General features: G+C 37.9%; 1 protein-coding gene across 2 annotated transcripts in view; it reads left to right on the forward strand.

Annotated features, from left to right (window-relative positions):
• The window catches only part of ALDH1A2 (aldehyde dehydrogenase 1 family member A2), a gene marked incomplete at its 5' end in the record, with an annotated part of 93,703 nt that overhangs the window by 54,157 nt on the left and 23,605 nt on the right, over window positions 1–15,941 (forward strand). The window contains 3 exons of one of the 2 annotated variants that reach the window (XM_081093581.1): window positions 608–669; window positions 2,682–2,810; window positions 2,935–3,048. In XM_081093581.1, coding sequence (XP_080949707.1) covers window positions 608–669; window positions 2,682–2,810; window positions 2,935–3,048 — 305 coding nt within the window. The remainder of the gene's footprint in view (window positions 1–607; window positions 670–2,681; window positions 2,811–2,934; window positions 3,049–15,941) is intronic. The other variant, XM_081093582.1, reaches the window with a different exon arrangement.

A 15,941-nucleotide genomic window follows, 5' to 3' on the forward strand; every position in this document is an offset into this window, starting at 1 on the left:
CATAATGGCATTTTCCTAAAGGAGAATTTGGTTTGACTTTCCCGGATAATTATTCCAGTTACCTATTGTCCCTATAAGGAAAACAAGGTTATTAAATTGTCCTCGTTTCCATGGCTAGTTTGGAGGTGGAAGCTTTGGGTTATTGATGGAGTTTTCTTTGAAGTGGACTTTGGTCTTCTTAAAATTAGGCCTACATATGCCTGCATCTGAGGGCTCAGGAAGTGCATTTGAAAATTTTGAGGTATCTCAGTTTTTAAATCAAATAAGTGTTCTACAAATAAGTATTATTTAAATATTTAATATAAAATTTAGTAGTGAATATTTTCCTGTTTCCAGTGCCCCCCACCCCCAAAACTTCCTCCCCCAAGACTGTTTCTAGTGCCATCAACTTGTCCATCATTCTGCCTCTGAGGTTAGTACTCTGGGTGTCTGGGAGCCATAACCGGAGATACTTTATGCCAAGTAAAGTATCTACCAGTTTTCGTACTCGGTTGAGTGGGATGTTTTCTCAACTTTATTTCTGGTTTTGCTGCCACCCAAATTCTCCCTCTGCATTTTTTTCTTCTGATCTGGATTCCCTGGTAGTGACCATACTCATTTCTTTCAGATGGAGACTATTTTACCTTCACAAGACATGAACCCATTGGAGTGTGTGGACAGATCATCCCGGTGAGTGTAGATCCTCATGCTTCGTATTTATTTTCATTTGAACCAGTTCTCTTAAAAGATACATAAAACATGGATCTCAGTGATGTGTGTTTTCCATTACTGGGGGGAAAAAAACCGAGCTCATGTTGTTGACATATCTTTAACAGCCTCCCTGCAAATGCTTATTTGAACAGGTTAATAGGGTTTCAGCTCCGTTACCAGGAGTTGAGTTCTCAAGTCATGGAATTCTCATGATTAAAATAAGCAAAGCCAAGCCCAATGTATTAATAACCTACCCTTGGTTATGGATGTCCATTCAGCTTATGGAAAATTAATGCTTTGTTATATTTGCTTGTTTATTTTTTAAAACTGTGACTCACCATCTTTCCAGGCATATTGTTTTATATGGTCTTTTAATCCCATTCTTTCTCACTGTTTCTTTTCACAAGAATCTAGATAGAAGACTGTACAGAAGACACAGCAGTACCATTAACGTCACGGTCATAATTGAAACCATGCCGGGCTGTTGTGTGTCTTGTAAAGGGAAATAGATGTAGTGCTTAGTGTTTGGATTGGAACATTAAACATTGTCTTTTTTTTCTGCCTCTCTCTCATACACAGCCGTGGCACTATACAAAACACCATCCAGTCCTCCAACAGTGCTAGCTCATCATTCCGGCCAGGATTTCAGGGGAGTCTCAAACTACACTCTTATATTGTAGACAAGGAGTTTTCTCTTTTCAAAATATAAGAGAATGAGTTAAGATCATCTTTGGGCTTGGGGGGCAAAATTTTTTTAGAGATATCAATATTCTTTTCATGAGCTATTATAGACTCCGGGTTACTGTGAAATTTGTTAGAGAATGAAAACGGAAAATGAGAGGTTTGATTTAAGTTTTTCTGCTCCTAACAGCGCTCCCCCCCTCCTAAAACCCGCCCCCTCCCCGGGAAACCCCACTTGGATCAGAGCAGGGGTGAGGTCTGTTACCTTAATTGCAGGAGCTGAAGCCTGCTCTCCTGGCCCTTCCCAGACTCTCGGGGCAGCAGCTTTCACTGACAGGACAAGAGCTGCCTGTCAGCCACTCCGCTCGGTTACTGCGCTCCAAGATTTATATGCTGTAGATGGAATTGAAACATCACTGTGGACTCCCAAGTTTATAAACAACTAAGGGGAAAAGAAATTGGGTGTTTGGTGAAGGCAAGACACTTGTATATTTTTGCAAGCTTGCCAGGGCCAGTGAGAATCTTTCAGGGGTGGCAGCTGAGATGCTTCAGGCAGAAACACATTGTGGTCCGGCTGAAGCCAGGGGACCAGCATTTCTGTGTTCATTCTTAATGAAATTATCAGCAATACCTGATAGTCCTGAGGCTCATGCCTGTGCTTAGGACAATGCAAGCTCAATATTCTTTTAAAATCATTTTTTGGCCCCAAATTCAGGTACATATATTTTTTAGTCTCCATTAGCTTATTTTGCAGTGGAAAGAAAACAAACTAAATTTTTTGCGTACTCCAAAAGCAAAGATGCACTCTATTTTTATAATCATGTTTTTGTGATAATACATATATATATAAGTAAAAGGCACGGCCTTAAAATACGCATTGACTTAAATATAATTCACAGCTGGAATAGTCTCTTCTAGTTCTTCCACACTATAGAGCTTTCATACCCGTCTGAAATCCCTGGTACAAAAATCACAAATGCAAGAAAAAGTTTTCATACACAGGAACTTACTGGAACCAAAGTCTAGTTTTAAAAACATATAAAATAACAACAATGAAAAAACAAAACAAAGATTCTCTTTTCACTGTGTGATTTCTTTTGCTGGGTAGTTGGAATATAGTAATTTGGATTTTCAAGGCCAGTCCTATTTTATTCTTAATGAAGTAATTTAAAAAATCCAAACATCTACACTTTGTGGTGGAACAAGATTTATGTTGAGGAGTAGTCTGAGAAATCTGAGAAGTCACAGCTTGAAAACAAATAGCGGAGGGATATTTTTCCATCTATCAACCGCGGGTTTTTTCCTTTCAGTGGAACTTCCCCCTGCTGATGTTTGCCTGGAAAATTGCTCCAGCTCTGTGCTGTGGCAATACAGTAGTTATTAAACCAGCAGAGCAGACACCACTCAGCGCACTCTACATGGGAGCCCTCATCAAGGAGGTAAGAGAAGCCGCCTTCAGAAGCGGCCCCTGCTCCGTACGGTTGGGGCCTATGGGAGCATATCTGATTTCACCTGCTGCTTCAGCCCTCACAAGCCACCCTTCCTCCAATTCTGTTTTGTTAGGCTGGCTTTCCACCAGGAGTCGTCAATATTTTGCCAGGATATGGGCCAACGGCTGGGGCAGCAATAGCTTCTCACATTGGCATAGACAAGATTGCGTTCACAGGGTCTACTGAGGTAGGTACCTGGGAAACCATGGGTTGAACAGCCCTGCACATGAGTAGAGGGTTTAAAAGAAACAGGAAAATGTTACTCAGAGGCTGGTCACCAAAGGAGCAGTGAGCACCTAAGCCCTCCAAGGACATCATTGGTGTCATAGCTGGGATTCTGGCGAATCTCAAAGTAAAGGCACATGTTGACCCGTGAGGCTACAGACCCCTGATCTTTTTCTGTGTGATGCCATCTGTGTAAAACCTGTCTCAGACAAGTAAACAAAACCCTATTATCTTTTGAAATAAAAGGAATACAGAGGCAAAAATAAAACTATTTCAGAAGAGACTTTCCCAATGACTGGGTTTCTGGACACTCTCTTGAGTCAAGAACAATAATGGCAGAAGCCAGTTAAAAAGCTGGAAATTAAACTAATCTCTGGTAGAGATTAAAATGGGAAGTGTTCTCTTCTGTTTATTTCAACCAGATCCTGTAGATGCAACTGGCAACTACCAATGCCCATGTGTCATAAGGGGTGATACAGAGCAGGGGTCAGCAAGCTTTTTTCTGTAAAAGGCCAGGTGATAAATAGTGTAGACTTTGCAGGCACTACAGTCTCTGATGCCCTTGTAGCACCAAGTAGCCACAGGCAGTATATAAGCTGAGCATGGCTATAGGCCCATAAAGCTTTATTTAAAGATACTGAAATTTGAATTTCATATAATGTTTATGTCTCACAAAATATGAATCTTTTTAAAATTTGTTTTCCAACCATTTAAATCACAAAAACTGTTCTTAGCTTGTGATCCATACTGGATAGCAGGGGTCCTCAAATTTTTTAAACAGGGGGCCAGTTCACTGTCCCTCAGACTGTTGGAGGGCCGGACTATAGTTTAAAAAAAAAACCCACTATGAACAAATTCCTGTGCACACTGCACATATCTTATTTTGAAGTAAAAAAACAAAATGGGAACAAATACAATATTTGTGTTTGCATGTGGCCCACGGGCCATAGTTTGAGGACCCCTGCTGGATAGGCAAGGGGCCAAATTTGGCCCCTGAGCCATAGTTTTTTGGCCCCTGGCTGATATGGAGTCACAAGTTTGCTTAGAGGGTTTATAATAAAATGTTACCCCAAAATGTCTTGGGTTGAGATAACAGAGGTGATAAAAGATAATCTGACTCACTTTACCAAGCAGAACTTTACAGATGACATCATCATCATCGAACAAAGGATGTTTGCAGGTCTAGAGCAGTGCTACCTAATAGAAATATAATGAGAGCAACATTTGTAATTTAAAATGTGCTATTAGCCACATGAAATATTTTAAGTTAATTAATTTTAGTAATATATATATTGATTTCAGAGAGGAATGGAGAGGGAGAGAGACATAGAAACATCAATAATGAGAGAAAGTCATTGATTGGCTGCCTCTTGCATGCCCCCCCCTGGAGATCGAGCCTGAAACCTGGGCATTTGCCCTGACCGGGAATTGAACTGTGACCTCATGGTTCATAAGTCGATGCTCAACCACTGAGCCACGCCGGCTGGGCAATTTTATTTAATCTGGTATTTCCATATTATCATTTCAATTTATGATCAATATAAAAATCATTATCACAGTAGTTTACATTCTTTTTTCATTATGAAGTCTTCAAAATCTGGTATATAGTTTACATTTACAGCACAACTCAATTCACATTTTGACTTTTCAAGTGCTTTATTATTATTTTTATTTATTTCAGAGAGGGAAAGGGAGATAGAGTTAGAAACACCTATGATGAGAGACAATCATTGATCAGCTGCCGCCTCCACACCCCCCACTGGTGATTGAGCCCAAAACCTGGACATGTGCACTGCCTGGGAATCAGACATGACCTCCTAGTTCATAGGTCGACGCTTAACCACTGAACAATGGCAGCTGGGCTCAAGTGCTTTATATTGGACAGCACAGGTCTAGGGACTTGAGTATATTAGCTGATACAGTTAATGGTACTTGGTTAAACTGACAGATGTGAACATATTTAACAAGAAATTAATTGATTAATAAACCTGATGTTAATTTATAGTTACACATTATTGTTTTATGTTTGTCAACCTTTTATTTTAGTTGTATTCACTATAGTAATTTTGAAATTTCAGTGAAACATAACCCAAAATGTGAGCGTGAGAGTTATTATTCCTATTTCAACTAAGTCTAATGTGTTAAAAGATTTGCTAAGGGCTAGATGCTTAGGAAAACTGCAGTCAGTGAAGAGTGGGCAAGGCAATTGCAAAAGATCAGGGTGTGGGGGGAATATAGATCTAGATAGAGTGTGCACCTGGATTGCTTTGCAAATGTTTTTAAGTCCTCACTGCATTTTAAAGAAGCTGAAACCAGAAATTTTAAACAATATTTTAAGGGTATAGTTTACTAAGAAAGGACAGGTGTACCCCTAGTTAAAGAAAAGTCCTTGATCCTATATCCAAAGATTGCAGAATGAGTGTACATATTCTTAAAACTAAAATGAAGTACTTAAAGTATCTTTCTCTATGCTTTGACCTTTTTCTTATTAACCAACCAATGGTCCGGGTTGAGTCAGTTGAGAGTCTTGGCTATATAATAATTTTTAATAAAAATGAGTTCATAATATATAAAATGAGATATCAGACTTTACATGTCAGCCTCTATAGATCACTTTCATTCTTTTTTTAATAGCTGCAAGAATACTCTTGAATCAGTGTATCCTAGTTTAATACAGTGTAACCCTCATTCATGTACACTTATATTTTTTTCACTTTTTTACACAGCCTATTACACATTACACTATTGAAATAAAAATTCTTGGAGATCTAAGACAAATTACATATATATATATATATGCATATAGATAGATAGATAGATAGATAGATATTTTCTGTTCGATATGTTTTAGAAGTGGAATTGCAAAACAAAAGGATATTTATATGTTAACTTGCTTATCACCAAGAATGCATTAGAGTGATGGTTTTATTTTTGAGATCTTTCTATATATTGTGTTAATCTTCTGATTCTTGTAGAATTTACAATATTTCCAGTTTGTTCGTTGCTTTCTAATTTTTTTTAAAAAAGAGTTGTCATGCACAAGTTTTAAATTTGTATACAGTCATATCTTTCAGCCTTTCTCTTAATGGCTTCTGGGCTTCCTGTCATCTTTAAAGAACCTCTTCAAGGTTATACAAATGGCCCTTAACGTTTTCTTTCAGTACCTTTATGGCTTTGTTTTTGTTTAAATCTTTAATCTGGTTGGAATTTATTTTCATAAATAATGAAAGAGGAGGTCTAAGTTTATTTTTTTTTATAAATGAGTGTTCAGTTCCTTCCACACCATTTATTAAACAATCTATCCCTTTGCAGCTCATTTGAATAAAACATTAACAGTATATGATAAATTTCCATATATTCATGTTTCTGTTTTGAGACTCAAAATTTTATCTGTCTATTCTTTCACTGGTGCCAGATTGCTTTAATTACTAGATTATAAAAGATGTGTTGCAGTGTGGTAGGCAAGACACCCTGTTATATGGTTTCTCAAAATCTTTTGGCTATTCTTGCCCATTCTTTCAGATAAAATTTCAAATCCATTTTCTAAGCACCTTTCCTTCTTCCCCAAAAATCTCTCATTGGAATTTTGACTGGTGTTACATTACCCATTTATATTAAATTGAGGATAAGTATTTTTGCCACAAGATTGTCTTCTCACGTAGGAACATGGTGTAAATCTCTTATTTGTCCTGCCATGTTCATCACCAATGTCATCATAAAGGTTTTACACATTTCTTGATCAATTAATTTCTAGGCATTTAACTTTTTCTTCCAAAGATATTTTAATCCAAAAACTGAGCACCTTTTTTTAAAAAAACCACAATATCATGTATTGGAAACTTAGTTGAATGGGTGACTTAATCTTTTTGGCCAGACAAGATGTGGCGTAGTGAATCAGGAAGAACATAATGCTTGCTTCCAGGCTGCTGGGTTCAAATCTGTTTTGACATTTAAGGTTTTTTTTAACTTTTATAAATACTTTATTGAATTATCATTTACATCCAACAAAAATGCACCCATATAACTACCAAATGTACACACTCATGAAACAATCACGCAGATCAAGATATAGAATTTTTCCATACCCTAAAAGATTTCTCATGCCTCCTTGTGACTAACACCCTTGGTCCCAGGCAACTGCTACTTCTTTTTATTCATTTTGCCTAGTCTAGAATTTCATATCAATGGAATAATACAATATGTACTTTTGGTTAATATGAAATGAATTATTGATATGGTTGCATTTAAATATCCCATCCTGATTTTTGTTTTCTACTTGTCCCATCTGGTGTTTTGTTCCTTTTTCCTCTTTTTCTACCTTCTCTTGGATGAATTGAGTACCCTATTTTATCTTCTATTTTGGATTATTAGTTATGCCTCTTTTTAAAGTGCTTGCTTCAGGATTATATTATACATCTTAATCAGAGTCTACCATTAAATAGTATTATGTTACTTCATACATCTATATAATAAAAGCCTAAGTGACCTTTACGGTGGAACAACTAGAACGACCGGTCGCTATGATGCACACTGACCACCAGGGGGTAGATGCTTAATGCAGGGGCTGCCCCCTGGTGGTCAGTGCACTCCCACAGGGGGAGCGCTGCTCAGCCAGAAGCTGGGCTCATGGCTGGTGAGTACAGCGATGGTGGCGGGAACCTCTCCCGCCTCCGTGGCAGTGCTAAGGAGCAGCGAGCCAAGCAATAAGGGGCAGTGAGTAGGCAGGTGGTAAGAAGCGAGGGGTCCCAGATTGCGAGAGGGATGTCCAACTGCCGGCTTAGGCGGACACCCCCTGAGAGGTCCCGGACTGCGAGAAGGTGCAGGCCGGCTGAGGCATGCCCCCCCCCCCCCGCCCCTATAAATTTTGTGCACTGGGCCTCTAGTAGTATAACTGTACAACAGAATTCTTCCATTTCTTATGTCGTCCTTTATGCTATTTTTGTCCTTTAGTTTGCTACTACATATATTATACACCCTACGGAGAACCTTGCTACTCTTTTTGTTCAGTCAGCTTTTTGAAAAATTTTATAAATGGGAAAACAAAATTATTTTATATTTACTTGCATAATTTCCATTTCTGTCCCTCTCCTTTTTTTTTTTTTAGTGTAGATCCAAGTTTTTTTCTGATATAATTTTCTTCCTGTGTAAAGATCTTTAGCATTTCTTATACTTCAGGCCTGTTATTGATGTATTTTCTCAGCTTTTGTTTGTCTGAAAGTGTTTTTATTTTTTATGATGTTTTTCTGAAAATAGAATTCTGATTTGACAGTTTTTATTTTCTTTGATTTTACTTCAACACTTTAAATATGTCATTCTGTGTTTTTTTTTTTTCTGACTTACATTGTTTCTAATGAAAAATTAGCAGTCATTCTTTGTTTTACTGTACATAATGTTTTTTCTCTGGCTGTTTTAAGATATTATATTTTTACTGTTTTTCAACAATTGAGATTTTGTAGATTTTTTTCCTTAGTTGAGGTTCATTGAAAATTCTTGGATCTATGAGTTTATGGTTTTCATCAAATTTGGAAAATATTGACCTTTATATTATAGTAGTGTGGATATATAAGCTTTCTCATGTCTGTTACTTTTTGAAAGGATGCTGAACATTGTGACCATTACATTATTGAACAGTAGGTTTGGTTGTTACTCTGTAAAACAGTGCTGGGCTCTTTTCCCCCTAATAGGTGGTTAAGTACAACTTGACTTTTTTGACACTTAATTTTAAGCTTTGTTAGGACTAGTTTATCTTTTTCTAACATACAAAAATTCACTAAGATTACCAAGTTGAGGTCCTTCTGGGGTTTCTACTGAATGCTCCCAGTGTTCAAGGTCTTTTCCACTCTGGCTGGTCAGAACTCAGATGTCTCCCAGCCCTGTAGGAACTCTGGGTTTATTCAGCAGCAGATGACATGGTCTTAGTTCTTTACCTAGTCTCATGGAGCCTCCCCTATGTATTCCCTGCTTAGCATTCAGCCAAGGACCCAAATGGACTGCCATGCACATTTCTGGACCTCATTCTCTCCTTCCGGCACTAAGCTCTTCACATTTCAGCCACCTCAGCCTCTGAAAACTCAATTCAGTGAGACCACCCTGTTCTACTTCAGCTCCCCAGGCTACAATCTAGAAAGTCTTCTGGCAGAAAGGTCTTTCCTTATTTGTTTCTCTTATCTCTGCAGTCACAGTCCCTACTGCCTGACGTCCCGTTTGAAGGAAGAAATTCATCTATGTTCTAGTTGTTCACAGTGGAGGACAAGCCCAGTGCCAGTTACTCCACTAAGGCCAGAAGTAGATGCCCCATTGCATTGTTTCACTACTTTTGATGTTGTTCTTTGATTTCTTTCTCTAGGTTTCAGACAGATCACTTGTTCTCATGGTTTATCATTGACTCATATTGGATATATTATAGTCAATGAGGTTACAAATTTATTTACTTCAGTTGAAATAATTAAAGTCTTAAGAATACAACTCTAAAGGCAATTAGATTCAGAAAAGTTCTTGGTTTACTTAGTACAGAATATTTTAAAAGTACCTTAGTCCCATAAGTAACTCATTTTTAATTTCTTTGAGTGAGTTACTTTGCTTATCAGTTTAGTGTTATTTTTTAGCTTTAGTTTCAGAAGATGAGAGTGTTTGGTTGTATAGGTAAATTTGAGTGGGGGTAGCAGTCTCTTTGGAGTCTATCCTGTAGGCCTTCTCCTCCCTACCTCAAGTAGTACATGCTGTGTAGACAGCATGCATTATAAATATTTGTTGCTACTTGAAGGGGGGAAGACTGAATTTGAGAAGTAAATGCTTAATCTCAAAGCTAGAAGGTAATATATCAAATGGAGCACTTTCCTTCTTGCCACCAGAAGCTTAGGGTTTAATATCTTTTACTTTATAGCTATGCAATCATGGACCAGTCACTTCATTCTGTACAAAATTGGCTTAATAATAGTAAACACATGTATTTCTCAGGATTATGAGAATTAAATGCAATATGAGTTTTGTAAATTGTAAGCAGTTAAGCAAATGTTAGTTTGTAACATGACATTAGTATCCCCAAAAGGGCAAGGTTTCTGGGGGTTGGATGGCCTGTGAAGGCTTGAAGAGAAAGAGGGATTTAACATAGGCCTTACAGGATATGAATACGTGGGGTGGGTTGGGGAAAGGATCAGTGTCAGTAAACACCTAGCAGCTAGAGAGTATAGAATACAGTGGGCATTGGGAAGGGCTTGCGGAGAAAGGTGGTGAGGCTTGAAAATAAGATGCTGCAAGTCAAGCCTTTGAAAGCATTCTTGGTAAAAAAAAAATTGAGACCAAAGTGTAGAGAACTTCGCAACAAAGATATTACATGAAAACTATACACCAACATTCTTTATAAATTATAGATACAAAATACTAGAAAACAGAGTTCAGTGACATATAAAAATGATTATACACCGTGACCAAATGGGATTTATCCCAAGAATGCAATGTTGGTTTAACATCCAAAAATCAATCAATGTAATACTCCGTATTGATATATTAAAGGACAGAAATCACACAATCATCTCCATACACACAGAAAAAGAACACACCATTTGACAAAATCTTAATACCACACAGAAACTTACAAAAATGTTATTCTTAATTGCCTAAAAGTACAAATAACCTCCATATCCATCAAATGATAGTTGGTAAACAGATTGTGGTGTATCTATATTCATTCAATGGGATATCTATCTATCTATCTATCTATCTATCTATCTAATCTATCTAATCTATATATTTATAATAGAGAAATATGGTAATTAACTGGGACACCTTAACAGGTCCACTGGATAGGAAGAGGTTGCAGTGCAGCGTTGGGGGCGGGGCTGGGGCCTCGGCGCCTGCGCTAGGGGAGGGCCTGATCAGCAGAGGCTGTGGCTGCTTCAAGGGCCAGAGAGGGAGGCAGGGCCAGCAGTGGCTGAGGCTGCAATTGGGGCCCTGGGAGGGAGGCAGGGCCAGACCAGAAGTTGGGCAGCACCATGCAATTTCAGATCGCGCACTGGGCTCCCAGTTCAGCCATAAAAAAGGAATGAAGTACTCATACATACTACAACATAGATGAACCTTAAAAACATGATGCTAAATGAAAGCAACCAGTCCTAAAAGACCACATATTGTATGATCCTATTTATATGAAATGTTTAAAATAGGCAAATTTATAGAGAGAAAGTAGAACAGCAGTTACCCGGGAGCTGAAAGGAGGGCAGAATGGCAATGACTGCTGATGGGCATGGAGTGTATTTTTGAAGTGATGAAATGTTCTGGAATTAGATTGCAGCAGTTGTGGCGGTTGCATAGCTCTCTGGATGTACTGAAAAATCACTGAATCATCCACATTAAAAGATGGCTTTTATGGTATGTGAATTACATCTCAGTAATGCTGTTAGAAATGGATGATTTTTAAAAAAGCATTTAAGGTTTTAATTATGGTTATTCATAGCCAATATTGATTGAGCACCTCCAGTGTGCCAGATACCCTCTAAATACTTTGCATATATCATCTCACTACATCTTCATAGGTGAGCAAAGCATGGCTAGGGAGAGGTTAAATCACCTGCCCATGGCCACTTGCTAGTCAGTTGTAGCTCTGAGAGTCATAGCGAGACTGCTCTGAATCACAGTGCTGCCTCCCTGGCTGAGGGGCTGTACAGCACCCCATGGGAGGAGGGAGCCATTAAAAACAAGGACTATCTCTCAGTGGAACATGTTTTGTTCAAATCATGGCCAAAAGTTTCTAATTCTGAAAGGTTGATGTTCTAACTCACCCCTCTACCCCTAAAATTTACTTTAGCATCTCTAAATCTTTATTTGATATATTATGTTTCCATCTGACATTCTGGGATATAGGGCCTAAACTTTAAACCTAAACTTTCTTAAATCAATTCCACAAACATTTATTGAGCACTTATTAAATGTCAAGTACTATGCTAGACCTTAGAGAACTTGTATGATTCAGTCTGACCCGGGTGATTGAATGTTAGTTACTGTGAATATGTAACTAATATTGTGGGGTGTGTATGGGAGTGTGGAGGGAGAGAAAACTTGTTCTGCGTCACTTTACTTACAAATTTCCTGATTTCGAAGATGTTTTCAAAGATGAAGGATAGAACTAAAATTACCTTGCTCAACAGGCCTTTTAAATGTGTCTGTGCATAAAGGAGAAGTATTGCTAGTTGAAGATATTTAAATGAAAAGCTACTTCATGCAAAAATAATCTTTAAGACAAAGATAATTCTATATCTTAATTCTACAGTTAATATTCACAACTGGGAAAATGTGGGTTTATTTCCTTTTCTCTTTGGAAAAAATGAAATTGTAGAGGTGTGGGAACCAAAGTACCAAAGGACTTGGAGGAACCCCAGGCAGGGACCCTTGTGAGTAGTGTGTTGCTTAATATTGGCAGATAATCAACAAATACTGGTACCGTTCAATTCTCAGAACCATTTCCCATGCCTGACATTAAGGACCAGCACTTTGAAAAAGCTCAATACATATTCGGCTGGAATGTAAAATGGGAGATTAGGTTTCACTGTTGCCTTCCAGTAACAAATGCAGTTTTCTTTTTCTTTTCATTTCAGGCAGCTCTACTTTTAGCAGGCATTTGGATTCCAGAGCTGTAGATTTGATACTGATTCAGTGTGTAACCTTAAAAGTTTCCTCTGGAAGTGAAAAGCCTTATAGAGTTTGGAAAATAAAAGCCCTAAGGACCTAAATTATGACAGATGGGACATGTTGAGGCGTTAGTGTGTGTCTGATTTCCTAGTGCCCCAGACACTTGGTGGATTGAGCCAATGCTGGACACCAGATGTTCGGTGATTGCTAAACACATAATCCCAGTGTTCTAGTGAAAGCATTTAATATTTAAGAAACACAGAAGTGTGCAGAAATTAGGTCTGCCTCTATACCTATGTCTCATAAGTCATCTTTCTAATCCTCAGATGATATGACTCTCACCTACATTCAGGCCAAGTTAATTTTCAGCAACAAAACTATCCAGTGGCTTATCATAAGCAAAGGTAATAACTACACTAAATAGTTAATAATTAATCTAATGGTCAACAGACACCTCATAGAATTTAAAATGATTTAGCAAGTTAAGAACTTTAATGTAGTTCAGCTTGAATTAATGTCTTTCAATCATTTATTTAGAGTCTCTTAAAGGAAAACAGAGTACTCCTCATTTTTTTACTAATATGAAAGCTTGAAAGAATGCTTCATCACACCATACTTTTCTTTAAAAAAAAGAAAAAAAAACCCCAAACACACAAAAACAAAAAAACAAAAAGAAAAACAACAAAAACTAGAGGAAACTGTCACTTTTTCAATAAGAAATTCCAAACACAGTCTTCAAATCATACAAAAGCAATCAAGATTAAATAAGATGTCATATTCATATCAGAAAACTAGACATAATTTAAACCTCTATAATGATTGTGTGAAGTTGTTCACAGTACATGTTATTTAAAAATTTCCAGCTCTCAGATTGCCATCCACAGATAAGTGGTGATTGTACCTAATTCATGGGTTTTGAGACTGAAATAAGTTAGAGTACCTAAGGTGTTTAAACAGGGCATGGTTCTTAGGAGAGTGTCAATAAATATTGTCATTGCTTTCTGTTTATTTTTAAATGAAATTTATAGAGCAATTTATGCTTAGGAAAGTGTGAAATAATAATAGAAGGGGGCTGGGTTCAACTGACCTTGGATCAAATCCCACCTCTCCTGCTGGGCGACCTTGACAAATTATTTAATTTTTCTGATCTCTCATTTCTTCATCTATTAAGAGGCACCATGAAGAAGTCCTTAAAAGTTTATTTGTGGATTAATGGAGGTAATGTATTTGAAAGTTCCAGTTCTATTGCTTGGCACATTGTAAAAACTCAGTAAATATTAGTTGCATTTGAAACTCCCATTTGTAAAGAATATGCCCATCAAAAACTAATTCCTGCTCGCCTCTGGCAGTTTTACTTTCCTTTTGTTTGTTTTATAGCTTTTATAAATATTTTACAAATATTTTTGTCTTCTAATAAATGTTTGGGCTTTTCTGTTTTTGTATTTGCTCTTCTGTTTCACTCTTTGGAAGATTGCCCAGGTGCTTGCTTGGATAAACTGATTTTGAATCTTTTTTTTTTTTTTTAAGGGGTAGAATGTGCTGGATTTAGAGATAGTGCTGAAAGAAGACACTTGGTACCTATGAAGGAATCGCTTATGCTTTTGCTATGGCCTAGTTCAGGGGCCACTCCTTCAACTAAGTTTGCCAGAACTGAATTCTGGTGTAGGGACAGAGTCCTTTGCAGTAAAGTGTAATGCAGTTACCATTGTTTTTCAGTTGTCCTTCAAGGACTACCTCACATACAGTTATAAATAGGGGGTGGAGTCAGGGGAAGGGAGGGACTTATTAAAATGCAGATTCCTGGGCACCACCCAAGACCTTCTCAGAACACTTGGAAATGGGGCCCAGAAATTCTCATTTTAATTAGGTTTCCTCGTGATTGTTATGTTCATTAACATATACAGTTTAAGTAGCTGGGTCATACTCCAGAACATGTTCCCAGGCCCATTTAAGAAAAAAAAAAATACAGCTCCAAATTTGTTCATCTGTGCTAAAATAAAACGTCATGTAAACTGACAGGCACCACTCATATTGTCTGCTATCTCTGTAGTTCCCACTCCAGCAGTAAGCTCTCTCCCAAACACCTGAAGGAAAAAAGAAATTAGTTCAAAATCAGTTTAGCAAAGCAAGGACATGGTCCAAAGCAGTCCCTGTATCCTTGAATTACTCAACAAAGAAACAACAAAAAATGCCCGTATTTTATTAGACATTTACAAATGTTTCCAAAAGTTCACGCATACTGTGAAACTACACAGTGCTGGTGATCTGGGAAAACAGCTGACTGAATGCAAGGGAACTTAACTAATTGCCATGTGAGCAGTTCTGCTTCGATTGTATTTCTCGGATAGAGGGTCTAACTCACACAGTGCAGTTGTAAAGTGCTGAGACTTTATACGTGACACCTCGCCAACAAGCAGTATAGCAACTCCATTGCCTTTTTTCAGTCCGTGTGTAGTTAATTACACTTTCTCTCTTTCCTGCTTCCCGGGTACTGGAGTACCTGGAGAGCTTGGAAGGGCACGAATGGGCTCACTAGCTACAAAAGAGAGATGGCTTTGATTATTCGATAACTAAGATTCCTGTTTCATCCAATTGATGTCCTACTGTGTGCCAGGCACTGGTGAAGATATCCTTATATCATTCCTTACTTTACAAATGAAGCAACTCAGGGCTCCACCCAGCACATGAGCATAAAACTGATTCCTGGTAAATAGAATTGACTTCTTCATGAATGATTCCTCCCTCTCTTCTCTGTTTCCTTTGTGCTCCAGTCCTGTTCCCCAGAGGGTCCCACAGGTTTAGCATAGATCTAATGCGATCATTGGCACCTGTCTGTACAGAGGCTACAATGGAGCCCAGGGATTCAGCTGATGAATTGGTAGGAAATTGTATCTTCCAGGCTTAGCTGGTTGGACTTCCTTCCCATCAGCAATTTTTGTTCACTTACCCTTATCTGCATAAAAACAGTACTCCTAAAACAAGGTCCAATGTTTACTTCTGCTATAACTATTGGTTTCTGAAAAATGAACCACCATTTCCCTCTCTAACTCTCTTTCTTCCTTATGACCATCAATATAAAAGATTCTTCACCTGTAGTAACCTAATTGATCCATTTGATTTTTTATTTACCAATATGAAAGTAATCAAATAAGATGCAGATATTAAATGGGCAGCCACCGTCCGAGACTTGCCTGTGCCTTGGGTGGCCCTGGGCGGCTGGGGGGCTGAAGG

This window comes from Myotis nattereri (assembly GCF_964212035.1).
Source record: "Myotis nattereri genome assembly, chromosome: 1".
NCBI lineage: Eukaryota > Metazoa > Chordata > Mammalia > Chiroptera > Vespertilionidae > Myotis > Myotis nattereri.